At 40.8% G+C, this 26765-nt stretch overlaps 2 protein-coding genes across 3 annotated transcripts in view; one reads left to right on the plus strand and one right to left on the minus strand.

Annotated features, from left to right (window-relative positions):
• Positions 1-10263: 10263 nt before the first annotated feature.
• Positions 10264-11392, plus strand: gsx1 (GS homeobox 1; the record flags this gene model as incomplete). Its single annotated transcript, XM_080435723.1, has 2 exons — positions 10264-10735; positions 11007-11392. Exons 1-2 carry the CDS (start codon positions 10276-10278, stop codon positions 11390-11392), a joined length of 846 nt encoding a protein of 281 aa, XP_080291849.1. The 5' UTR covers positions 10264-10275.
• Positions 11393-19327: 7935 nt separating this feature from the next.
• arhgap31 (Rho GTPase activating protein 31) overlaps positions 19328-26765 on the minus strand; it is a 33995-nt gene continuing 26557 nt past the window's right edge. Inside the window, exons 9-14 of one of the 2 annotated variants that reach the window (XR_013933635.1) lie at positions 26423-26479; positions 25393-25735; positions 24511-24842; positions 23865-24016; positions 20090-23749; positions 19328-20050 (exon numbers count right to left, since the gene is read on the minus strand). Coding sequence is in view for 1 of the 2 variants with exons in the window: in XM_080435786.1 (XP_080291912.1) it covers positions 21641-23749; positions 23865-24016; positions 24511-24842; positions 25393-25735; positions 26423-26479 (2993 nt within the window). In the remaining variant the exon portion in view is untranslated. Of the gene's footprint in view, positions 23750-23864; positions 24017-24510; positions 24843-25392; positions 25736-26422; positions 26480-26765 lie in introns of both variants that reach the window. The other variant, XM_080435786.1, reaches the window with a different exon arrangement.

Below are 26765 nucleotides of genomic sequence, written 5' to 3' on the forward strand. Positions count from 1 at the left end.
AAAAAAGGGTTAAAGGGTTTCAAGTTACTTTCGGAGATGTATTAGGAGGCCAAGCATGTAGTGCAATGGTCCCCTCTTGTTTCTCTACTTATTATTCTTCCGCCGTTTTCTGGCCTAACCCTGCATGAGTCGGTTTTTACGAAACTTTGTGTAATGGTAGAGGGTCATGGTAAATGGTCAAGAAATGAAACTCACAGTTATTCGTCAAAGGGTGGCGCTATAACACTCAATTGAAAATACAAACTTTGAACAAGTATAACTCGTGCCCTGTTTGAGGTATTGCCATGTTACTTCAATACACATATGCGTCTCCTCATGACGAACAACTTTCACATACTAACTTTTGACCTCTGACCTTTAGATCTCCCACCATCCCAACAGTTAAAATCTATATCCTCCCGGGATGTTTTGAGCAATTTGTGTGAAACGTTCTACACACACTCTGTGGACCATTATCTAAAATCCCAGTTGAAGAGAAGTTTGTATGTAATAAAATGAAGCCTTCATGAGCCAAAGAATATTGTAAAGGTTATGGCTTCATTCAAAAAAGAAGAAAAATCGTCTTTGTGAGCTCCTTTCTCACGAACTTAAGTCTGTGGATCGAATAGCTCAGTCTGCAAAGTGTCCCCGGTCCGAGCCTCATACAGGCTTCATTTAAATTGCATTGCACAAAACATGACCAAACATGAACATGACAAAACATGATTTTTTTTCAAAGATAACATGAAATGCTTTTTTTGAGAGTAGTTATTTTCAATGTATGACATACTTCGTTGTGAAAATAGCTGATCTACAATCTCACAACATTTTGGATAGAAACACGTTGTGAGCTTGTAGATCGGCTATATTCACTAGTTTGGGTACTTACAAGGGAGACATCACATTTTTCTTTTGGGTCTCGAGCTAAAAGGTTTGGGAACCAGTGATCTAAAGTGGTGTTAGTGAAACAGGTGCTTGGTTCATAACGGAAGGAAATACTTAATACTCATCAACAGACACCAAGAGGTTGGCCATAGCTCTGGCTCAATGGGAAGAGTGGCAGCCTGCGAGTCTGAAAGTCAATGGTTCGATCCCTGTGCCCGACAATGTGTTGAGGTGTACATGGAACGGCATTCTTATCCCGTAGTTGCTCTCCTGCATGCTAGATATGACCGCCTCAGCTGGGTAAAGCTGAAACCTAGTTTCCCCTGTAGGAATTATATATGGTCTTTATTATTATAGAAGGCAAAACTTGGCCTTTACCCTGTATTGTTGCTTATTTGTAATTAATAACATAAATGTATTAATAAAGGTTTCTACAAACGGTAACAACAACAAAGTAACCAATTTGTGTAATTGCTCATATCAACCCAACAACTTATGACTTATACATGAGTGGGTTTTATGAATGCATGTGCAGAGGTTCTGTTCACTTTGCTTTTAAAATATATATCTATAATTTGTGGTGCTAATTCATATTTCAATAACTTCCGTTCAATCTTTGCTTATGAGTAATTATCATTCCAGAAGAAAAAGAAAAACCTCAGTTGATGTAATCAAATCATTTTTAGTTTAGGCAACGCCATGTTTAAAATGATATGTATGCAGCAGTGTCACAAACTATTTTGTTCTGGGCCATGATGCTTGGTATTGATTTCTTGAAAGCAGTCTGCAATAGTCAAATGATCTTTCTACGGTTACCATCGTTGTGATTACAGCACTTACAATAACACTCTGCTATGTGCACATGACCATGTGAGTTGAATAAGCAGTTGTCTCATCCAGTCCTGCACCTGAAAAGTGTTGCATTTGAATTGGATGCGTTTTCGGGTTTATTATATTAAATAGTGCATTTACACCAAAGGAGTGACACAACACAACACAACACAACATCAAACACTTTAATCTCACGCCTATAATCTCAATCTACACACACATGGAGAGACACACTCAACGTTAATCTTCCGGTCACAGAACCACCGAAAATGATATCACTTGGTCACTGGTACTTTCTCGCACACAAATTTGTCAGGCCACTCAATAAATGTTTGTATTCATTTTGGGGCAATCCTTAGTGTTGATAACGCAGAAGAGTGTATAAATGGAACCAAATTGACCCGTAAGGTTCCACTTGGTTCAGAGGGGGTTAAATTGGTTTGGAGTCAAATTTGTCACTTACTTTTTGTGACTGTAAATACTGTACCTTCCCATACATTTGATGTATATTTAATAGCTGTTGTTATTTTCTATGTTGCACAAGAGACTGTGGAACACTGTCACACACTTTATGTATATTTGATCATTTTGATTTGATATATTTGATGTGTGGGTGTATGTCCGTCCGTCTGTGTACAGCTAATCACTGTTGGCCCGATCGGCGTGAAACTGTGCACACACACTTCCTGAATGCCAGAGCAGAACCTCTGCCGTAAATTTTTCACATCGGCCTGTTATAGCACCACCAGGAGGCAGATATTTGCTAAACACATTTTTTATATTACTCCTATAGATTTTGTCCAAACACAAATCTGTACACAGTATCTCTATAATCATGTGATCAAGACGGGTCTGTCTGATTTTTCATATCCATCCAGATTGGCTAAGATTGCCTTCCAAAGTTTGCAGGAGTGGTCCTTTTCGAACAAAATGCCTCAAATCATGAACGCAGCGTCCGATTGCCGTGAAACTTTGCGCGCACATTCCCACATGGCCGAGGAAGAAATGCCACCCTTTTCACATTGTCCTGTTGTAGCGCCACCAGGAGGTTGATTTTTGCAAAACAAACGTTTTGATATCACTCCTACTTTAATATCTGGTATAAACTTGTGATGTTGTTCTTGGATTTACTCATTGGAGGAAGCATTCTGCTACCTGTGTCACAAATAGGCTTGCTTCGTAGCCTATCTGTGTCTAGCTCTATTCTATTATAGCTCTATCATTTAATGATAGAGCTATATATTAAATGCCATAGACCAGGGGTCCACAGTCCTTTTGGCCCCAAGGACCCCATCCAATATTGTCAATGCCCTCCCCTTCAACTATTACATGACATATTTTTTTTATTATTAACCATCCACACAGTATATAAAATGTTGCTGTTGTTATACTTACATAATACACAATTTTTTTTACTTGCATAATGGGCGTATTTGATATTTCAAATCTATTTGATATTCAAAATCTCTTAATCGAAAATGGCTCGTTGTGAGCTTGTAGATCTGCTATTTTCTGCAAATATTCGCCTATTAAAACATGCCGACCCCCAGGGGTCCTTGAGGGGGTTCCAGGGGGTTCCAGGGGGTCCCAAGTAACATTGGTTAATATAGCATCAAAATTAACCACTTTAATCCCTATATACAATGCATCACGATGTGTTGTGAGCTTATACGTATAGATCTGCTATTTTCAACAACAACAAAAAAATTACAAACATTTTAACAAAAGTCTTATATGGGGATTCCTGGCACATCATATTTTCAGATGGGGGTCCTTGGGCCAAATACGTATTCATTTGGGGGTCCTTGACCTGAAAAGGTTTGAGAACCACTGGACTGATAATGTTTTCACCTGTCCTACTGACATGGTGGAATGATGACAGGGTTAAAAAGCTCTTCCATCAGTTGAATGATCTCAGCAATGACTTTGACATAATGAAGCCTAGCTGCAGTGACGGACATTTATTTGAGTACTGTACTTAAGTACATTTTGTGAATATCTGTACTTTACTTGAGTATTTGTATTTTCGGATACTTGATTTGACTTTCACTCCACTATACATTTGAAAGACAGATACAGTACTTTTGACTACACTACATTTCTAGGAAGAGAAAAAAAGGACATTATTAACCCCTTAAAGGGGTAGTTCACCCCCAAAATAACTTTTTTTCTATTGATTACTGACCATCTGGAGCCTTGAATTCATAGATTTTTTTTTTGTTTTTGTCACATTCCTAAGCCAATAATTTGATTATAATAAATGTGTCCCCATTGATTCCGGTAGGAGACACAAATGCATTTGTGTCTCCTACCGGAATCAATGGGGCTAAAATTATTATAATCAAATAATAAAGGAAGGAATGCGACAAAAACAAATAAATATCCATGAATTCAAGGCTCCATGGGGTGAGTAATCAATAGAAAAAAAGTTATTTGGGGGGTGAACTACCCCTTTAAGCTCTATAATATAGTGAAAATAGAAGATCTACAAGCTCACAAGGTGTTGTGATGCGACGCGTATTTTCACTATTATTGATATTTTTTGTTTTACAATGTGCATGCATTGATATTAAAATAATTTGTAATATTTACTTTTGAATATATTTGAAGTATTTTGAAAATCAAGTACTCCAGTACTTTAACTCAAGTACAAATTTGACTGAGCAACTTTCACTTGTAGTTGAGTAATATTTGACCATGAGTATTTATACTTTGACTCAAGTATACTGGGGTTGAGAACTTTATCCAGCACTGCCTAGCTGTTGACATGACAATGTTTCAGTACCCAGTGTCATTTCTTTCTTTCAAGCAGCAAATGTTAACAGATAAATAATATTCTAAATAGTAGTCTAATATTCCAAGTAATCTGACCTATAAATCATAAAGGCATGGCAGGATAGCAATCATTATGTGCCCAGATATTTACCCAGACAACTCTTATAACAATATTTAATTGTGAGTACCCATTATGTACAATTTTACATATGTAAATCTATCAGCTTATACATTTGACTCACACTAAGTGAAATGTAAATTTAACACAAACGCCTGAAGTGAAAAAGAGAGAAGATTGAGGATCACTTATGATTGATATTTGTCCTGTATCAATACATAAGGATATAGTTTGTGATGTCCTTTGGATAATCTCTACACACGTTGAGAATGACCTGACACAAGTGCAGGGACTATAATTTAATAGTACGAGAGTGTTTTATTTGGGTGTACAGAAATACATCTGAATTCTGAAAAAATAGATATATTATCAGTGAAATTCAGATCAAGTATATTGATAATATTATTCAGCCTATATGATTTCTGACTTTGAGTAACAACAAAAGAAACTGGTTAACATAATACAGTACACTGTTACAGATCTATTTTCTATATATTAGGCCTGTACATATTAATGTATTTCTCCTTTAAAAGGAAGAAAAGATTACACTCCCCTATGTGGTATTTCTGTAACAGACAATTAAGAAGAAGAAGAGGGGAAATATTTCAGCATTCAGCATCTAGTACACATTTAGATCTACAATAAATAGTAGTCTATCACATTTTCCGAAATAATAACCCATATGACAAACAATACATATTTAAATAACATATCCATAGGCTAACAATAGCCTACACATAATTATGAAAGTGCACTTCAATTGTATAGCCTATAGCCCATAGGCTACATTTCCAGATATGCAGCACTCACTTGCATCATCCCAAATTCATGATTGAAAAGGAGTCATTCAGCCACAAGTAGATCTCCATCTTTAGCAGCCAGCTTGTTTCTGTCAAGTCAAGTGACAGCGACTCTCTCTCCCTGTGTCTCGCTTAAGGATTCATTAGGTCCCTATAGCCCCAACATATTGCACCATTCAGCTGGTACTTATGTGTCAGCTGTTATCTGTTGGACTGGTGTTGCTGTGCCGGGCATATGAATGATAATCAGCCCTTTGTGTCGCCCATAGAGGTGCAGCCATGATCTTTCTCGGGGTCTGTTGGAAGTTGCCTCAGGGGCAGATTAGCGGCTCTGGCAGCCGGTCCTCTGTGTCACCACGACGGTCACAGCGCCCATCCATCCCGCGGGCCGCAGAGGGACCTTAAATCCTGTTACACTGTCAGACTTAAAAAAAACATCATTTGTATTAGAAATGTGTGGGTGTTTAAGTAGTGCGTGTACATATTAAGTGCGGCGGGAGGGACAGTGTCTTTAAAACGATGAATTATTCATACTATATAAAAGAAAAAAGGAGATATTGACTACATCTCCATAAACCGAACTGCTGTTCTCCGTTTTTTTTTGTCATCAAGGCACGAGATCTATTGGGTATAATTACACATACAAGCCCATGAAAATGTGCTTCTCAAATGGCAGCAGGCTCTGGTCAGTGTTATCATCTGAAGGCTTTGGATTTGAGTGACTGACGGCAATTGTTCGGTACTTAATATCTTATAAATAATTTACTAGTTCGGTTGGAGTGTTATTTTCTCCCCTGTCGTGGTTTTGAAATAGGGTTTAACAACCCGCACCTGCAACGTGTTGACAAATTACAGGCAGAATGCATGTATATGCTTGTAAGTAGCCTGGTATTTGTTACAGCTTATACCTGAGCACACAATTGATGGGGGAATAAGGTCTATATTATGGCCTATATATAAACCCGTGTTGGAAAAATGTTGTTTTCTTGTAGCCCTAAGTACATTAGTAACTAAGTACATTTACTCAAGTACTGTACTTGAGTACAATTTTGAGGTATTTTTACTTTACTGGCTTTACTGCCAGTTTTCAGTACTTTTACTTCTACTCCACTACATCTCAGAGGCAAATGTTATACTCCACTACAATTATTTGAAAACTTTAGTTAGGCTACTAGTTACTTTGTAGATTTAGATTATTATATGAAAATAGCCGATCTACAAGCTCACAATCTGCTATTTTCAAAAGATTTTATTTCTTTTTTTTTACCAATACTTTTGTACTTTTACTCAAGTCAATTTTGAATTCAGGACTTTTACTTGTAACCGAGTATTTCTACATTGCAGTATTGATTTTACTTAAGTAAAAGATGTGAATACTTTTTTCCACCACTGCCTATAAACTTCAAACTCTCTCTGTATCATTGTGGTATAAGTGGGCTATTTCCCATGGATTATTTAGCTCGGTAACAAGTCATTATTGGGGGAATGAGATTCTTTGCACTTCTGCCCCGCGCCTCCAGAGGGAGGTCAAAACTATTTGTCAGTCTCCAGTCGGGTTTGCAAATTAGGATGAGCCTCCCCGCGTGACGACCCACCCGTGGAACCTCTATTCCTACCCGCGGGGTGGACTCTGCTGCACATCACTGGGAAATTAGGGCCTTTGATAATAGGCCTACCTTTATGTTATTCTATTGAATACACATCAGGACCCCAATGGAAGCAAGCCATAGTGCTTTCTGTGGTTTAATCCTTTTGTATTGAACTGTACTTTCTGTGCTTTTTTTTGCAAACTGTTGATAAAGTATTCAATCAATCAATCAATCAATCAATTAATATTAAGCAATACTTCAAGACCAGTCAGAGGTGTTGCCATGCCCGCTTATTATAAGTGACTTTGGGCTTCTTTTTAAAAGTGTATAGTTGCTTCCAATTTTTCTTTTATTATTATTATTTGAACCAGTGGTTCATATTTTCATGTCATGGACACCCAAATTAATGTATTCGTCCCTAACCCCCCATCGGAAAATGTTTTGTGCCAGGGAGAGCCCTGTATAGGCTTGTGGTGTTAGAATGTTTAAAGAATCTTCCAAATATTCCACATTTTATTTCAAGATTTCTTTTAAAATAGCAGATCTACAAGCTCACAACATGTGGCATTGTGAGCTTGTAGATTGGCTATTTTCAAATAGCCGTTGTAGGCCTCAGTAGGTATTCTGGTCGGTGTGTGAAGTAAATCTGGCAACACTGTCAGAGACCATGACCGGTTGACGCATGTATATTTACCAAATAATCCCTTTCTATTTTGCACCGAAATTCAGCATCCATCCAGTGTTATCTCGCTTTTTTTATTTTACTGAAGTGTTATTTCATACACCCCAAAAACAATTTGTTTTGTAAGCACATCAACAACCAATTAGGCCTAGACCTATCTATCTATCTTCCCTAATTATGATCAGAATAAAACATATAGGCCTAATACAGCGGTGAATCACAAGATTGGCCTATTAGTTATAGTCTGATGGTGGCCTGGTGTGAAATGAAAAGGACGAATAGAATTACTATGAAAATCACTGTCGACTGATGATAACAGGCTTCTGTCCATGATGTACCACTAATACACCCACAGCCTTTTAATGGTTTAACTGATCATAATGTCTACATAATGGCTTGCCCTAATTGCAGGTCTACCTTTTATGCAAGATTAGTGGTATGAAGCTGAGTCCATAGTCATCTTTATGAGGTATAAACAGCTCCCCATCATTCACGCCATTATGTTGGCATAATTTTGGGGTCTGAAGAGCCACTTCGCTGGTGGGCGCCAGGACTGCTGGTTCTGGGGAAATGACGCTTATTGGAGAAGCTGCAGATGGTTAGGAATAGGCAGGCTTAATTGTCACTGCATGTATAAAAGGGAACAACGATGAACATGAGCAAAAAAATGTGCCTTGTTGTTTTTATGGACCTGTGGTGCATGCAACCTCCAAGAGAATGAAATCATGCATTTTTCAAAAAAGAGGAATGCTGTACAATAATGTAAAACACTGCATGCGAATTAGAATCAGGCCTATATATATTTGGAGACGCCTTTTCTATTTCATATAGCCATACCCTTTAAGTTTTCAGTAAGTGATGAATATATATATGTTTTGCCTATACAGACATAACAAATAACCATATAATATATATATAATAATGTGAAATTCATTGTATATCAATATGTCTTAACATTTGGACTAATAGATATGGCTATATATGGGTCTATTTATGATATGAAGGTATTTTGTTTGTTCAACACTTGTTACATAGATTTATTTTCCGTTTTTCTTTCTTTCTTTTTTATTACATATGCCTGTTTGAGTTTTTTTTTTGTGCATTAACGCCAGTCGGATTTCAATGAACACACACACACACACACACACACACACACACACACACACACACACACACACACACACACACACACACACACACACACACACACACACTCTCACACTCACACACACAGACAAAACCTATAGAGAGAGGAAGAGAAATGGACATTCCACTATATTTACTCACATATTATGGATCGCGTCCCCCCCTTTGAAGGTGTTGTTTAGCAGAGTCTAAAGTGAAAGAAAATGTTTTCCTATTACTTAATTCAATCAGAGCGAGGAGAGAGGGGGCTTCACGCGCCGCGCGCACTGGGCTCCCTCCATGACAGAGTGGCCTTTGTGTGCGTCTATCCTCCGCTGTCACACACTTTAATTCGAGTCTCTTTCTCTCTCATTGAAACCCCTCCACAATGACATTCAATACGGGCCGCCGAGTGAAAACCTGGTTATTTTTACATATTCTTTCCCCGGACTCGGCAGGGGCCCGAGCAAAGGAATTAATCACCGGTCTTTAACAGCGTTGCCTTCAGGCAATGACTTGTCCTTTTTTGTGCACCAGAAATGACACATTAACCTTAAAATGAATATACATTCATACTCAAAGCTTTTTGTTAAAAAAAAAAGGAAAAAAGAAATTCAGCTGGCATTTTTAAGCCTCTATAGGAAAATAAAACGGCTCCCTTTTTTTGGTCAATGTTGAGCATAGATAATATCCCACATTGTGTAATTTTAAAATACATATTTGCGAATAAGTTATTAGAAAAACACTTGTTAATTGAAGATTTCTGAAGAATCACACACCCGAGCCTTATAGGTTTCCCATAACTTTATCATATCTCATAACCACATTACATATGTCACTGAATAATAAACTGAATGAATGAAGTGAACATTATTAAAGACCTTGTCAACGATATACAATTTCTGTGTAGCACCTGTGGTTTTATGGCAAAACTAAAAAACTAGATGAAAGTTGTAGCAGTTTTAGCTCACCGCCTCTAACCAGTTTATCCAGACCCGCTTATGCCTGCATGCATGCCTACAACAAGTGAATCGGGGACTTCTCAAAAAGTGACAGAAATGTTTTCTTTGCCAAATCGAGGCTATATGATAAAATAAGTGATGATAAAAGGGAGAATGGGGCTAGTGCCGCCTCTTGCGGCGTGGGTGGGGCCGACAAGAATAGAGTACATTATGCAGTTCATTTAGTTAACAAGTGAAATAATGGGGAAGCGTGCAGTGGGAATGCCAAGAGAAAAGGCACAAAACCCTATTGAAGAGAAGAGCTCTCACAGGCTCAGCGTAACCGTCACATGGACGAACCGGGTCCTCCCGGCGAACTATTTAAAGGGGGGCCGGACCAGTGTGGCTTCAGCACCACAGCGCTGTCCACCCTGCAGGCGACAACACTAATAGACTGAAGCACTCCTCTCCATCCATCCGTCTATCGCTCCATCCATTCACACACACCGCTGCAGACTCTCCAAGACTTTAGAGCAACAAGTCTGCAAAGATGCCGAGGTCATTTCTCGTGGATTCCTTGATTTTACGCGAGGCGAGCGACAAGGGCGGCGACAGCAGCCCGCCTCTGTTCCCGTACGCCGTGCACTCGGCGCATCACCACCACCACCACCACCCGGCGCACCACGGGCTGCAGCCCGGCGGCTCCTCATGCCACTCCAGGAAAGCGGGGCTGCTGTGCTTCTGTCCGCTGTGCATGGCCGCGTCGCAGCTCCACGCCGCGGCGCACCCGGCCTCCTCGCCTCATCCGGGCCTGCCGCCGCTGCTCAAGGCGTCGTTCCCGGCCTTCGGCTCGCAGTACTGCCACTCCGCGGCGGCTCTGTCGCGGCAGCACCACGCCACCGCGAACGCTGTCAACCTCGCGCACCACCACCATCACCACGGCCCGGCGTCCATCTACCAAGCCGCGTATTCGGTGCCGGACCCGCGGCAGTTCCACTGCATCTCCATCGGTGAGTTGACGTTTCGCTTGGATTGAATTAGAACTGTGCTTTTCTGTGCTTTTTTTTGTTGCAAACTGCTAAATAAAGTATTCAATCAATCAATCAATTAATCCATCAATTAGGAGTAATTTAACTCCGAATGGTAATTTGGACCTTTTGGTCCAAGGGTCCAAAATGGCAAACGTCTATATCTGGAAAGCTTAAGTAATCTGATATATCTGATTATTTACGGATGACAATATTAATTAACCCATTCTCTCCCCCCCCCATTTGTTTACAGAAAACAGTAACAGCAAACTTCAGAGCAGCAAGCGCATGCGCACGGCCTTCACCAGCACGCAGCTGCTGGAGCTGGAGCGAGAGTTCACGTCCAACATGTACCTGTCCAGACTGCGGCGCATCGAGATCGCCACGTACCTCAACCTGTCCGAGAAGCAGGTCAAGATCTGGTTCCAGAACCGCCGGGTCAAGCACAAAAAGGAGGGCAAGGGCAGCGGCAACGGCCACCACAGGACTGGCAACAACAACAACAACACGCACAACTGCAAGTGCTCCTCGTCGTCGCTGTCGTCCGCGCGGTGCTCGGAGGAAGAGGAGGACGACATTCCGGTGTCGCCTTCCTCCTCGTCCGAAAAGGAAGACGTGGACCTGTCCGTGTCCCCTTGAATTCACCATCATCACCACCCCCCAAGCCCAAAAGAGAGACACCCCAAAGAACTGTTTTCTGGTCGGTGTGTGAAGTTATAATGAATACAGCCAAAAACAAAAAAGGACAGTCCCGACTCCAAACTGTGTTCTGTTCAGATCAGATCTTGTACATAAGGAAGAGAATATATCAAATCTGGGGATTTTGCCCCCTGAAAAGTATTTGTATACATGTTGTACGTTTTTGTATGTAGTTTTTTCTGAAAACGCTCCACTTAATTGTTGTTGCCGATCCAAATTATGGTAGTCTGGTATTTACGAACCCAAATATGAATAGCAACATTTGTTTATTAGTATTATCTTGGGGGAAAGACGGCAGTATTTTGTATACATTGTGAATACATGGTTAGATTCACTTCTATTACTGTGACGAAAATATGGAAAGAGTAATTTCACTGAGGTTTAATCTGAAATTATATCGTCAGTTGTAATGGGTGAGAAAAACATATTTATTTATTTAAAAATGTTGATACTTAAATAAAAAATATTTCTGAGCGGCAGGTCACGTTGTCTGAGTCGCACGTTTTACTCTTGCGCACCACTGGGAGCGCACACACTGTCTGGAATATGAAAACATTATAGTAGGCCTATACAGGCCTATACATTATGTATACAGCCTATACATATTTATAGGCCTATTTGATAATCAAATCAGGTATTCATGAGTAACAGTGGCTAAGTAGCTGAGTGGCCTTTTGATAAAATAGTGTGTAGATTTATGTACATTTTCATCGCATCGCACATTTGAACGGCGCTGAGCTGCGCTCTCTTTCTCTTGCAACAAGTGAAAAATAAAATACATTTTAAACCATGTCAAAAACACATTTATCAGTTACTTTCAGACACCCAGAATAAATAAAGATACGTCAGACTTATTTACATTTTAAGAAATAAGCACTATCTTGTAATCATGTTGGATGGATGGAGAGGAGTTGCTGCATGTGCGCACGTATATACGGGTGGTTTGATATGTTTTATTTAGGCATTTACCAGATATATTAAGGCTAGTCGAGGGCTGACAAGGTCAAGGTCTTTTTTATTCTCTCTCCACGGGGCAGAAAGGTGTTCGTTCGGGGGTGTTTCGTGGACGCACTAAAGCAATATATAGGCTATAGTGCACAGTTTCGTCCATCGATGTTTAGCTCACTCAACATTACGCACAGACTCCTTCGCCAAGTGATGTGGAGATAGGATTCACCAAATAAACACCCTGACTCTCAATGAGTAAATGAAATGCTTGGTAATCTCTAAAGTGCATAGTATTTAAGTGACAGGATCATGATCATCTCAGCCTGGTAATGTTTGGTCTTTGGAGTGTCCCCCCCGGGACCAGGTCCCTGGTCCCGAGGGACACTCCAAAGTCCAAACATTATAGGCTATATTATGGTGGGGCCCTCAGTGGGACTTTTCCCATGCCGGCTAGGGAGCTGCTGTCACAATCTTTATCTGATCTAGCCCTGATCCGTCTCGTGTGACTGACTCAATAAACACTGTGGGGTGTGTATTGGTTCTCAAGTGCACACAGACTATAGCCTAATACATTTATCTGTGAACTGATGAGAGAAAGAAAAGGCTGGTTCGGTGTCCATAACCCCGCATTGTTCTACTGTCAACATTAACCGGCTGCTTTCACTTTCATGACTTCCAGGTGTGATCTAACCATGCTTTAAGCCCTATTCAATGCCGTTCAATTCATTGCAGATCATAAATGTGTTGATTTGATTGAGTTTTTTTTATTATGTAAAGTATTATGCTTTAATGGCTAAACGCAAATCTGACGCATACGACACAATTACGCCATGATTTGAAATAGTAGCACAACGTGTTTTTATATTTTTAATGTTTTAGCAATGGACTTGACCATTGTGGTTGTATAGCCAATGATATCTGGTTAAGATGAGACAAAAAATATGAGATTTGTGGCTGTATAGTTAAAACAAAAATGCATGCACTTGTGATCATAAAACATTTTAGAAAAGGACCCTGGTTTTAAAAGGATAATATAGCCTCGAGGTCCTGTTTTGGCTTGCGTATTTTACGCACTGCTGCTGCTGGTCTCTGAATCAACCATGGCTGAACAAAATTACATTTATTGTGTGGAATAGAGTTTAAATGGTATTTATACTTCCTTTAAAACGTACCATCAGACCTCACAGACAACAAAAAAGCACTCCTTAAATAGGCAGTTGGCATATTATGCACATAGGTTACATTGTAACTTCGGGGATGTGAAGTTTCTCATGTAAACTTTAATTTAATTGTTCACTTAACCATCTTAACAAAACCCAAACATTTGCATTTGTTAAGATATGGGATTAGACTATTTTGTTAATTGCACCATAGAGCCCCATTTTGCTCACTATACTCCTCTTGCAAAAAAAGAAAAAGAAAAAAGCGCCCTTTATCCATTCAATAGCCCGGGGGTATGCGCCCTGGGGGAGCTTATACGCTCTCTGCTCCAAATGCTCAATTTATTTATTCTTAATTTTGTGCCGATCAATTCATTGAAGCCAAAAAGGAGCACGGTGTCTTTTTAGAGCAGAAGAAAGGAGGGTTGTTGACGTAACCCTGACGGAGCCGAGCAGAGAGCTGTGGAGAGCCGCTTGAGTCAACAGGCGCCCATCTAGCAGACTCGCCCTTGTCTTTATTCCGGCTAATTTTTTATTTACGGCCTTTTCTTTGACATGTCTCTTATCTATCAGATTAAAAGAACAGCTTGTAACAAATCAGTCTGCACGATTTACAACAGCATTACAAGGGGACAAAGGGAGCAGGCCGTCGGTACCTGAGAGTCTGGTAGACGGGCGCAGCGCAGCAGCTGATTCGATGGTTTGAAAAATACGCACGAAACAAAATACTTGAATCCTTGAAAAAGAGCCCCTTTGTACGTTTCTTTAGAAATCAAGCAATTCTGCATGACAAAGGACAATTAATAAGCCGTCTTTTCACGACCAGCAGCTGGTTTCCCCGTCAAGGAAAGTTGGAAAAAAATTCAGACTGAATGCGCGCAAAAGCCCCTTTTGCGCGCAGACAGCAACCCAAGGTGACCCATTTGGCACCGTTAAAATAACCAAGCCGAGGTAAAAGCGAGGGAACTGTCAAAAACATTTAAGCTGAAATATCTTGAAGTTGCAAATCCCTTTATGTGGAGGGACGCTGCCGATGTGGGTTAGACGTTACAAAGGAGCTGGTTAAGTTGGAGAGCCTTTGGAAACGGACACGTGGCTTCTCAATGAGGGCTCTCTGCGGCAACGCGCATTAAACGACGGTTTAAACTTACTCAAGTCCCAATAGAAGTACTAGTGCAAACAGCACCTATATAAAACGTTGACCACAACTTTAGACAAAGTAGCCTTTGAAAACATGTTAATACTTTTAGACATTTAGGGCGCATTTTTACGCAAATTCCAGGAGAATTTGTGTATTTTTTTATTTTCTTTTTTTTTGCGTGTTACTCGGCAGTTGGTTATTGTTATAGGGAGCTGTTTTCAACAAGAACTGTTTGGAGCTATAAAGTTACACTGTTAAGCATTTTGCCCTCACAAAAATGTGTGGATATAAATATGAATATGGACATATTATATCTTATAAAATATCAGATGGAGTTATTTGTTATTTGTGTGGATTTTAAACGGTCACATCGTGTACCTTTTCATTATAATATATCATAATGGCATTTTACACATATAGCCAATTTTTTAAAAGAAAAATGCTGAAGTTTACAGAATGTGCAACAAACAACACGACCAATTCACGAGTGGCGTCACTTTACATTCAATTTGGTCACATTTCCATTTTTTTGTGTGTGGAAAGCAGCATCACCCTGATGCCGAGGTATAGCTAATAACTTCTCTCAAGGACATCATGGAGCCATTGAACTTTTTCAAATGTATAATACGGTTTCACTTTGGTTAATGGCGTGAACGACAGCACAGCAAAGGACATCAGTCAGTCAGTCACTGATGATGATCATGACCTTGGAAACTTCCAAGCTCCTCTTTGTTCAAGTCTCGTTCTGTTTGAACCGTGCTGTGGATAAATAACCACAACACCAGTGGTCATTAATATTTTAGAGTTTTTACACACTATTATAATGTTCTTATTTTGACCATAAGACCCAATTACTGAATGTCTCCAGTCTCCAGGTTTATTCAGAATATTTATGACTGATTTATGACACCATGTATGGCACGTTAGGGGTCCAGCAGGACAGTGGTTCTAAAACGTTTCATTTTCAAGCACCCCCATAACTCTGAGAGTGTACAAATGTAACCAAATGGTCCATTTGGTTACATTTGTACACTCTCAGAGTTACAGACCTGTAATGGTCATACCTAGGCTCTTTGTGTTTGTCTCATTTTGTATGTCTGTGGCAAAAACTGAATTTTGACAAAAAATATCCACTGCAAGCCATGGCATGGCGATGATGAACACAACACAACACAACACAACACAACACAACACAACACAACACCGCAGCAACAAGTTGACTAATCATCACTGACATGGAGCTAAACGTCGGCCCTGGCTTGGCACCTGTTTTTAACATCGTACATTACCCCCCCCCCCTCGCTCTCTCGCTCTCTCTCTCTCTCTCTCTCTCTCTCTCTCTCTCTCTCTCTCTCTCTCTCTCTCTCTCTAATTGAATATGCATACCATGGGGGCCGAGTGTTTGCCCAGGGGAGAAAGAGAATCGAGCTATTTAACTCTATACACCGGCGGTGTCAAAGGTCGACAAATAATGAACTGCACTGACTTGGAACTGACTTTTGTATAAGAGCCACGTTTCGGTGTCAAAAGAAAACGGGGCACGTCTCCACTCGCAACGCGCACTGATCGTTGATTGGATGGCTGCTGAAAATTAGATTTGCCATTTGTTGGCCCAAAGATGCCTTGCATGCACGCAGTGGATTCTTTTTTACTCATATTCCCAGGCTTTCTGAAATCCACAGTGGTGGAAAAAGAATTCAAAATGTACTTGAGTAAGAGTACAAAAGTATATCAAAATGTACTTAAAGTACCAAATGTAGAAAGTACTCATTATGCAGAAAGTCCCATTTCACAAGTTCAAAATATATACAAATCTTTTTTAAATAGCAAATCTACAAGCTCATAATGCATGACGCATTGTGAGCTTGTAGATCTGCTATTTTCAAATGGCCTCTGAAATGTATATAGGGCTGAAGACAAGTGGGTAATGTACTGTATTGTGTATATGTTTTGTAATAATAATCAAAATCTACAAAGTAACTAAAGTTCTCAAATGATTGTAGAATATGTAAAATAACAATATTTGACTCTGAGATTGTAGTGGAGTAAAAACAAGAGTATAGACAATTTAAAATACTCCAGTAAAGAAAAAGTAGGCTACCTCAACATTTTACTCAAGTACAGTACTTGAGTAAATGTACTTAGTTACTTTACACCACTGCATATTCCCAGGCTTTCTGAAATCCATACAAAGCACATGAGTGGAATACATTGGTTTATAGGCTATTCAGGAGTCTAGAATGCAGATTTGTTACATTTTCTTGATACTGATATAACTATCAGTAAGTATCATGATGGTCTCCTTTATGTTTAGGTCAAAGTGAAATAGTTGACCAACCCATGGTGTGCCACCTGTTGTCTATCAGTGGTTCTCAAACTTTTTCGTGCCCAAAATGTATTTGGCCACGGACCCCCCATGAAAATATGTTGTGCCAGGGACCTCTAGAAGCAAAGATTCGTGTTAAAATGTTCGCCTTTAAAAAGAAAAGATTTGCACACATTTTTGAGATTTTTCAAAAATAGCAGATCTACAAGCTCGGCACTCTGTGTTGCACTATGAGCTTGTAGATCTGCTATTTTTGAATAGCCAAAGTGTAAAATATTGATAAAGGGGTTAAAGATTTTATGAAGCTTTGTTAACACATTTTGCTGGGGACCCTCTGGTAGGCTAGCCTACCCCCCAACTGCCCCAAGGACCCCTGGGGGTCCCCGGACCCCACTTTGAGAACCAATGGACTGACACAACCTCATATGGAATGACTGGTCTGATACTTTTAGTTACTGTGTATCCTGACTTGTCCACCCTAAATCATTCGATATATATCCACGTTTCATTTTTAATTAATGCAATTAGGAAGACCTACTATTCCCCCTTTATATTATAAAGTAAAGTAGCTACCTGGTATATTTACCCTATAGGCTCACTGACTCCGCGTTTAAAGCCTGTTTTAAATTGTAAATACAATAATAATACAACAAGTAGAAGCCAGAAAGGCGATGAAAAGGCCTGTAAATCAAACAAGCTCGCACGCCCACGCGCACATAGAGTTAACAAAACAGATGGTAAACAAAACATGATGTAACTATCATAATATCACCAACACACTTTCTGTGCCAAAATTATTTTGAGGATACAATACATAGCCTACAAGTAGCCTATCTATCCAGTCAAAGACAATCTCTGTGTCAAGTTGAACTGGGTTTGCACCGAGGGAAAATGCTGGGCAGTAGCGCCATCTGGTGGAAATGACAAGAAATGAAAGATGTTTTCGAAGTAGGCAACTCCAACTGATAAGCTGTTGACAGACAGGAGGACGCCATTGAAAATTTAAAACTGTACAACTTTAAATCTTCTAAACTGCCCATTCAACTTGTAAACTTCCACAAGCAAGCCCTGTACTCTTGGAAGATGACCCCCACCAAGAGCTTTCCACAATAGGAGAGTCTTCTTTCCTGCTTTAAATGTATCCCTTGGTTATTCCAGTTATTCCCAAGTTCAATGGCTTATTTTTTATTTAGTTTACATGTAGGCTGGTACTGAGCATATCTGAAAGACATGGTCCTGTTTCTATAGTAACAGTGGAAACCAACTTACAGATGATTCAATCAAATGTGTATGGTTAATAGTTACATTTCACAGCCATAACTCAACAATAACTCAAACCAAACATAAGCATATTTGTATTTGTATAGATCGGCTATTTTCACTATTTTAGAACATTTTTAAAGTAAAAAAATAAGGCTTAAGAAGTAATTGAAACCAGTAAAATACAAAAAAAAAATCACTTTTATCACAATATTACAATATCTAAAACCACATATTATGATATATTGATATGATATCGATATATTGCCCAGCCCTAATTTGTACCACTGTTCACACACCCTATTCTTACTGTGTTGTAACTGACCTATTACAGGTATACTCGACACTGTAAAAGTGCTCTTTAGAACAGTGGTTCTCAACCTTTTCAGGCCGTGACCCCCCAAAATAATCATATTTGAACTGGGGACCCCCCCAACTGGGGACCCCCCCTCACACCCTGACAAGCACTTGGAATGTAGGAGTTTTTTTGTTTGACTTGGTTCCACAGATAAATATTGTGAAAATAGCCGAGCTACAAGCTCCCCAAAATCATGTGGGGTCCCGAACCACAGGTTGAGAACCACTGCTTCAGAATGACAGAGAGCCACACTTTGAGACAAAGGCAAGGCAACCGTGTCCTCTGCGCTCTCTGTGGTGAACGATATTGATTATGAATATGCATACTTACATCTCAGGCATTTGGCTGATGCTTGAAATGAGTGCAACTCTGCAATATTAGACCTAAAGGTATTTATTTTAATTTTCGGGTGTTGCTCTATCCAGGATAATAAAGAGACAGGAAACTGAGGACCGAGAGAGGAAGGACATCATGATGCAACACAAGTCTCCAGAATCGAACCTGGGACGCACCATCCGGTCAGTGAGTCCTATACCGCACCTAACTTTTGATCTTTTTGTAGATTAGCTCCTGAGAAATGGTCAATGTTATCTATTCAGGAATGAATGTCAGCATTTGGAGTTAGTTCAAGTTGTACCATTCCACATAACAAGTACACAATGAATATACGACTTTATGATAATATATCATCTCATTTTTTATTACCAATGTCAGGAAAATATGTCCATGGAATTGGCTAATACACAATTTTTCATTCAAAAAACAACAACAACTTGACTGATAAAGGTAATACTGCAGTGGAAAAATATGTAAACCATGTTCTAGCTCTTAATTTGTTGTCATTTAAATTTGTTTGATTCAGACAAAATTCATTATTTACGGTGTAGTCTGAGCCGAGCTCGGCTGATGCTTTACAACCGTGGATATACGGTGTGCTTTAGTTATCCTCTTGTTGTTACAGTATAAATCAGGCTAGATAGAATGTCCACAAAACACAGCATGCCTTCCTTGCTCTACTTGTTGCTCTGTCAGTTCTCGGTGAACTTGGTGAAGTGTTTTATATAAACTTGGAGATGTTCTTCAGAAAAGAGATTTAAACCATCACAATCTAGTCTCCTTCAGAAAATGGTCAACTACTGTATATTGATATGCACTGATGAGATTGAGAAATTAAGTGATCCCCTTGTAAGGTTATATGTGAACAAACAAAAATACTTATATAAAAAAAAGAAAAAGGTCAGTTTTGTGACATTTAATACTGATATTATGCTGCTGTTGCTTATACATTATACACATAATGTCTTTATAATACATCTGTGGGAGCCGTTTCACTATGATGCTACTCTTCCTCACAACAATCTGGTGTGACAGCGATTTGACTGTTGACCCAAGGGGTGGAAAACATCTGAGAAACCAATGAACAAAGTCTCTGTTTTCTAAACACTGGTCTATAAAGGAAACAGCAATATACTGTAAATGATCCCTTTTTTTCTTTATCTTCATAATTCTCCATAATGTAGTCATTGTTTGACTGTATGGCTTACGCAGGATTTGCTATATCATACTATTCTTGTCTTCTCTATCATAACTTTGTGATTGTAACAGCAGTACTGAACTATCTTATGTACATTACTTCTTAGACTACAATACAAATGCAAAACATAAAATAAAAAATACAATAAAATAGAGATCGGACAACCAAGATTGCAATCCCTGGTTGTCACGAGACAAAACCAGGAAATGATTACCTCGCTGGCTTGAACCTAGTTGACTATTTGAATGCACCTTGATATTTAATGAAACCATCATAGTGCTACCAGTTACAGAATACATCAAGTCAACAGCAAATCACATTGGAGGCAGGGTGTCATTCTCCCATTTACTGTCAATGGATTCATTAACCACTTAAACCCTTCAAATACTTCATTGACTGGAGTCCCCCAGAGGTGTACACTAGGTCCCCTCCTTTTCCCCCTCGAAAATAGTCTCGTGTAGCCAGATGATGAGAGATTTCCACGCATTGACTTCTAAAGTCATGGGCTAGAACAGGGTGGCTCAGGAGGTAGAGCGGCTGCTTGGGAAACAGAAGGTAAACCCTAATTGCTCCCGATGAGCAGGTTGGTGCCTTGCATGGTTTCACATGTGTGTGTGTGAATGGGTGAATGTAAGGCGCTATATAAATGCACCATTTACCATGTAACAGCGGTGAGAATGGCTGCTGACAAACCTACCTCTGATGCTTTGAAAACCAATCCTGATGCTGTCCCAATATGAACGACTGCCCGATAGTCTTTGCAATGGTTCTGCGATGCAGTTATATTTAACATTTCTGAATTGTTTCCACCCAGTTTAAGCCCATATACACTGAATTTAGATTTTCCCAGACATATCAGTATAGGTGGAGGTCTCTGATTGTCTGGCTACGCGAGACTACCTCTAAACTAGATCTCTACGCAGAATATAGCCAGTCTACAAGCTCACAATGTGTCGTGACACAACTTACAGTAAAGAAGAAATAGAATAAATGAAAACAATGATACATGTTAATTAGAATCTCGTGTAGAATACTATTAGTTCCACAACTGAAACAAGTAAAACAAAAATAGCACAACATCCTTTCATTTTAAACAGTGGATAGCACCACTTCTAGATCACAGTGCCAATGCATACATTGTATGGTAAGAGTCAAGTTCACGTCATATAACATGTCAGTTATTAAAAGAATAAATAAAGACAACTTCAGCAAAATGCAAACTCCATGATGGAATTCACGACATTCCATAAAAAGATGAAGTCTGACATTGCCATAATTCTCGTCTTGGATCTTTGATGTCTTTTCGATATTTTTTTAAAAGTGATTTAAAAAAGAAATGTCATTTTCTGATTTGTAAAACGTGCAACATATCATCCACGCTATTCTTTCAATTCACCGGTTCCACTATACATGTATTTACACTTGCACATTCCCATTGTCAGCTCTGATCTCCTGGTCCGTTCACTCAATCTGCCTGTGGCTCCTACTGTCAAATATCATGGATCTTCTTTGTGGCTGGTAGAAGCAGCTAGTTGACGTTTCAAGCCTCTGTCCACTTTTTGGAATAGTCATTTTGTCCTTTGGGGTCCTGAGATTCTCCGCCATCTCTTTGGAGAAGACGCCCAGTGCTGACGAGTCAGGCAGGCTCTTGATGGGAGAGAGGGGCAGCTTGCCATGATCGTCCCCGACCGATGGGTAGTCCATGATGGGGAACGGTGGACTGAGCAGAATGAGACTCTGAGGCCTCTGCCTGTTCCTGAAGGACGGTCTTTGCAAGACGTTCGTTCTGTTCGCTCTCGGGCAGTCGACAAACACGTCAACGTTGGGGGTGTTTTTCCTCCTCATCACTGGGAGTTCTGGAGCAGGAGACGTCTTCACAGCCTCCACGGTTTTCTCCGTACTTGCCTGCCGTTGGTGTTTGGCGGGCACGGGCTCTTTATTCTCCAGCTCCTCCTTCAGGTCTGCAATGGTCTGAGGCGGCGCAGCGTTGAGTTTCTTCTCTGCACTTGTTTTCGGGTGTTCCTTCTCTTGTCCCTTTACTGCATCCCCATCCTTCTCGTGTCTGGAGTGAGGTATCTGACTGTACTGCACCTTGGGAGGTATGACCGGCACAGCTTTGGCCTGGCATGTCTTTATCATGTACGCCGTCCTCACTGATGACACGCTGACTGGCGCAGAGTTCCGGCGCAGCGGGGCCTGCCGGTCGCCGAGGAACAACTCCAACTCCAGGGGCAGGCCGCTGCTGGCAGTCCCAGATGGGGTCAGCGACCCTCGCTGGCAGGAGGTAAAGTTGGAGGAATTGTGGTTTTGTTGGTTGGAAATGTCTCTGATGCATCGATGGCCCAAATCCAAGTTCAGGGAAGTTGGCCTGTGTTTGACCGGGCAGTTCTCTGGTCTTCTCTCGGAGGGAGATGCCTCGTGAGATGCCTGCCTGTGGAACCTCTGCGATGACGGCGTAGGTTTCAGTTTGGCTGTGGTGTAGTTGCCTGTATGTGTCTGTGTCGTGTTACTGGCGGCCGAACCAAGTCTGGTGGGTAAGGGCTGCAAATGGGTCCCTTTAATTTCTGTTTTGCCACTGGAAGCCAGCGACTTGCTTCCTGACACCAGTTCTGTACCCTTTGCGGGACATGATCTATAAGGTTCTTTGTTGCATTTCAACGAGGGGAATGAAGCGTTTCCCTCCTTTGAGCTCAAACTTTCCACCGCAAGCACATTAGCGAACAATTCACTTATTGTAGGTTCGTGGAGGGGACTGGTGACCCACTGTTTGGTGGAGCTGAAATCCTCCCAGGACTCCACAAAGTCCAACTCTTCCATGTGCCCCACACATCCGTCTTCATCGTCAAGGTTGGGTAGCAATAAGGTCTTGGGTCTGTCCTTCAAACGCAGTGATAGCCTCTGAACTCCAACCACAATCTCGGGAGTCACATCTTTCATTAGCGCCTCGCCAGGGGACTTTTTGTCAGTCTGAGGAACTTCACATTTCCCTGGTTCCTCCGTGCTTGTGTCTGCGGTTGACAGCACTGTATCTGCGGTAGTATTTCCCGTCGGCAAAGCTTCCACGCCGTGACTTTGTGAAGGAAGGTCTAAACTGGTGCGTGCAGGAACATCTTGCCAGTGTTTAATATCGACAGGTTTGTCAACGTTCGGAGGTTGAATTTTTGGAGAATCGTGATGCAGTTTGTCCTCTTTCTTATCACTTAAATCAAGGGGATAAGGGTGAGGATTCTTTGTGTTTTCATCAAGCGGGAAGTCAAAGTCTTTGTCAAATGAAAACAGAATATCGGACTCTGAGTGCTGTTTTCTGGTAGGGTGCGATCCAGCGGACAGAAAATTATCAGCAGTAGTCGAACTTGAAGCCTGTTCTCTGTAAAACAAAGAGAGAGTTGGAGAGCTGCACCTTCTCTTGGGGTGGACATTTGGCTTTAGCCTGACGTCCTCCCAAGTGCTCTTGGAACAGAAAACAGGCTTAAATGTCTCTTCCAGTATGTCAAGTTCAGGTTCAGTGATTTTCAGTTCTTGGTGGGGATCAGACCATAATTCATTCCCGCTATGGGATGATCCCTTGTCCTGGGAGGGAAAAAAAATACAGTACATATTTATTATACATTATTTAATCATAACAATAAATCAATGTTATTATCAACAGTTATTCTAAAAAGGAAAGTGCCATTGAGGGGCTTACCAGTTGTGTTTCCATGGGCTGGTTATGCAGCTGTTTCCCAGGAGATGGCGCTGTATCTTTGTCTTCTCTTGGACTTGGAATGGAAGACTGTTCCAGTTCAGCAGCACAATCCGTCCGCCCTCCTGGAGCCTCCTGCACGTCTACACTCCAATCTAAGCAAAGAGACACAAACTGGATGTTATATCTTGCACTTTGCAGAATTGGGTTAAAGGGAAATACCACTCATTTTCAACATTGAACTATGTCAAACAGTGCAACGTGTAGTAGTTTACAATGGCATTATGGTTATATATCACATTTCACAAGACATAGTACTTGTAGATACTAGAGATCAATTGGCTGAAAATGTTCTAATAAGTCTTAACTTTATATTCAAGTCGCACTGTTTCAGCTGGGAGTGAGATTCCCCATTCTAGTGAATGCAGCAGCCTAGAGGGCGGAGCCGAAAGTACACCCTACGTATGTCACTGATCACATGACCTCAGCAATCAATTCTCCAGTTCTAGGCAACATAGAGGGGGGGGGGGGCTTTTTTCTTGTTTCCACACAACAGCTCTAAGGTGTATTAAAGACATAGTTCAATGTTGAAAATGAGTGGTATTTCCCTTTGATGTTTTTTAACTGTAATCAAAGAACATTGCCATACCCTCCTGCCTGCCTCTCGTGGCGGTCTCCACTGTGCTCTTCTCCTCGGACGTTCCTTGGCCCTCTTTCCCCGGCGGGGGGCTTGAGCCGTGTCCCGCGGCGCCATCGTTGTGCTCTGAGAGCGCGGCGGCTTCCCTGCTGGGTTTCAGTGCAGCTGCGACCGGCTTGTCCTTCCCTGGCCCCCTGCAGGGGGTGCTGTTGGAGCTGATGACCGCAGACACGCGGAGGGGCACGGACACTGCGAACGGCTCCGATATGTTGACGGCCTTCCGCTGATGCCTGGGGGAGGACTCCAGTGGGAAGAAGCTTCCCGGAAAGGAAGGCCTGGATGAGCTGTGGTGTCGGGAGCAAAAATAAAATGGTTAACAAAATAATTTTCTTTTTGTTAAGGAAAAGAAAAAGATAAATGAGGCTTTACAAAAAAAAACGATTACTAACTGAAACTTGTGTGTTGTGTGTGTGTGTGTGTGTGTGTACACAACTAACTAAAACAAACTTATAGAGAACTTAGTTTTAGTCTTTGTAAATATTTGATACATGAGCAATAATATTTTAGGTGGACAGGTGCCAGTTTTAAGCCCATCAAAAATAGTGAAAATAGACGATCTACAAGCGTTGTGAGCTTATGCTATTTTTCTCAGATTTTTGAATCTATCCCCTGACTAGCCCATATCACAATAAAAAATCTGAAACACTAAAACAAATCAAAACTAAACAAAAACTAAGCCTTTTCAGAAAATATTAACTAAACCAGCAACCCCCCTTTAAATCTAAATCTAAATTCAAATCCCTTTGAATCAAAAACTAAAATGAAACAAAAAAAACAAAAAAACAACAACAACAACAATAAAACCGCCAATGAAAAGTGCAAAACTATAATAACCTCGGCTGGTGGGAGGAGGAGCCGGAGTACAGCATTCTCCGGCTTTTAGGGGAAGTGGGCTTGTAGCCGCGGAGGTCGTCGCCCTTGAAAACCTTGAGTTGTTCCGGAAGTGCTTTTTGGGGCGGAGACGACGAGGCACCGCCGGCGGGCCCACCCCTCTGACTCACGTCGGGGCTGCAACCACCTGTCGCGCCCCCCACGCTCTTCCCTTTGAAATCCCACTCCTGCTCCTGCTCGCTCAGGTCATACAGTGAGTCAGAGCCCAGCGTTCTGGACTTCTTGTCTGGCACCAAACCACCGTTGGCTCCGCTGGACGGACTCGCGCTTCCTGTTCTGTCATCATCTGTGTGTGTGTGGGAAAGTCAAAGGAGAGGCAAAATCATGTTGAAGCGAGGTGACACTTTGGTAGAGCTTTGAGTTGTGTAGTTACCTTGTCATGATGCAATTGGCGAGTCTAACGGTGTCGTTAGTTTTGCTTACATTGCATGGTGAAACAGGTCTCAAAGTCACTCTAAACTCTAAAGTCGCGACATAAACAAATGCAACACAGCTGATATTTCCAATACACTGACTGTATGACACCACAAAACCCAAAATGGCATAAAATGTCAACTTCATGATGATTTAGCTATTTGCATTAGGAAGACGACTGACTGGATATTCAAATGGTAAAATCAACAAGAAGTTTACTTTTTTCTCTATAGCCTATATAATGGTGTACTGGGTTTTGTGATGTTATACAGTTAAATGGCAGTCAACTTTGTTTGTGTTTGATTTTGTGCTAAAAGATTGACTTTGAGAGCTGTTCACTATGCAATGTAAGTCAATGTAACTACGCAACCCAAACTGCTACCAAAGTGTCATTGCACTTTAACATAGACATGATTTACATGTCCATCCTCAAATGCAACAGAGAAATTAGATTGGCAATATTTGTGTGGAGATTATTAAAAAATGTTAGATTGGGTTGGTTTGGTGTTGGAACAGAGCCCAGTGTTCTTATTTCAATATATTTCATTTTCAGTTGTACCTGTCGGTAGAGAGCACAGGGACTCCATACTTCTGGATGGTCGAAGAGATGCCTTTTCTGTGGGAAAAGGACATTATAATGACTTTAAATCCAATACAGCATGTTTCATCAGAGGCCTGTCAATCATCTGCTGATCAATACCATTAATCTTTCTAATTTAATTAGGAACACAAGTGAAGTTAAGAATTCCTGATTTATATTCATATGATCAAAAAATTTACGGCCAAACTTGCGATGTAACTGTATAATGAATGGAAGACTGAATGTGTTTTTCTTTTTTACCAAGCAAGCACAGATTCTGTACAGCAGTGGTTCTCAAAGTGGGGTCTGGGGACCCCCAGGG

The sequence above is a fragment of the Gymnoscopelus braueri genome (assembly GCF_963280865.1).
Source record: "Gymnoscopelus braueri genome assembly, chromosome: 8".
Lineage (NCBI taxonomy): Eukaryota > Metazoa > Chordata > Actinopteri > Myctophiformes > Myctophidae > Gymnoscopelus > Gymnoscopelus braueri.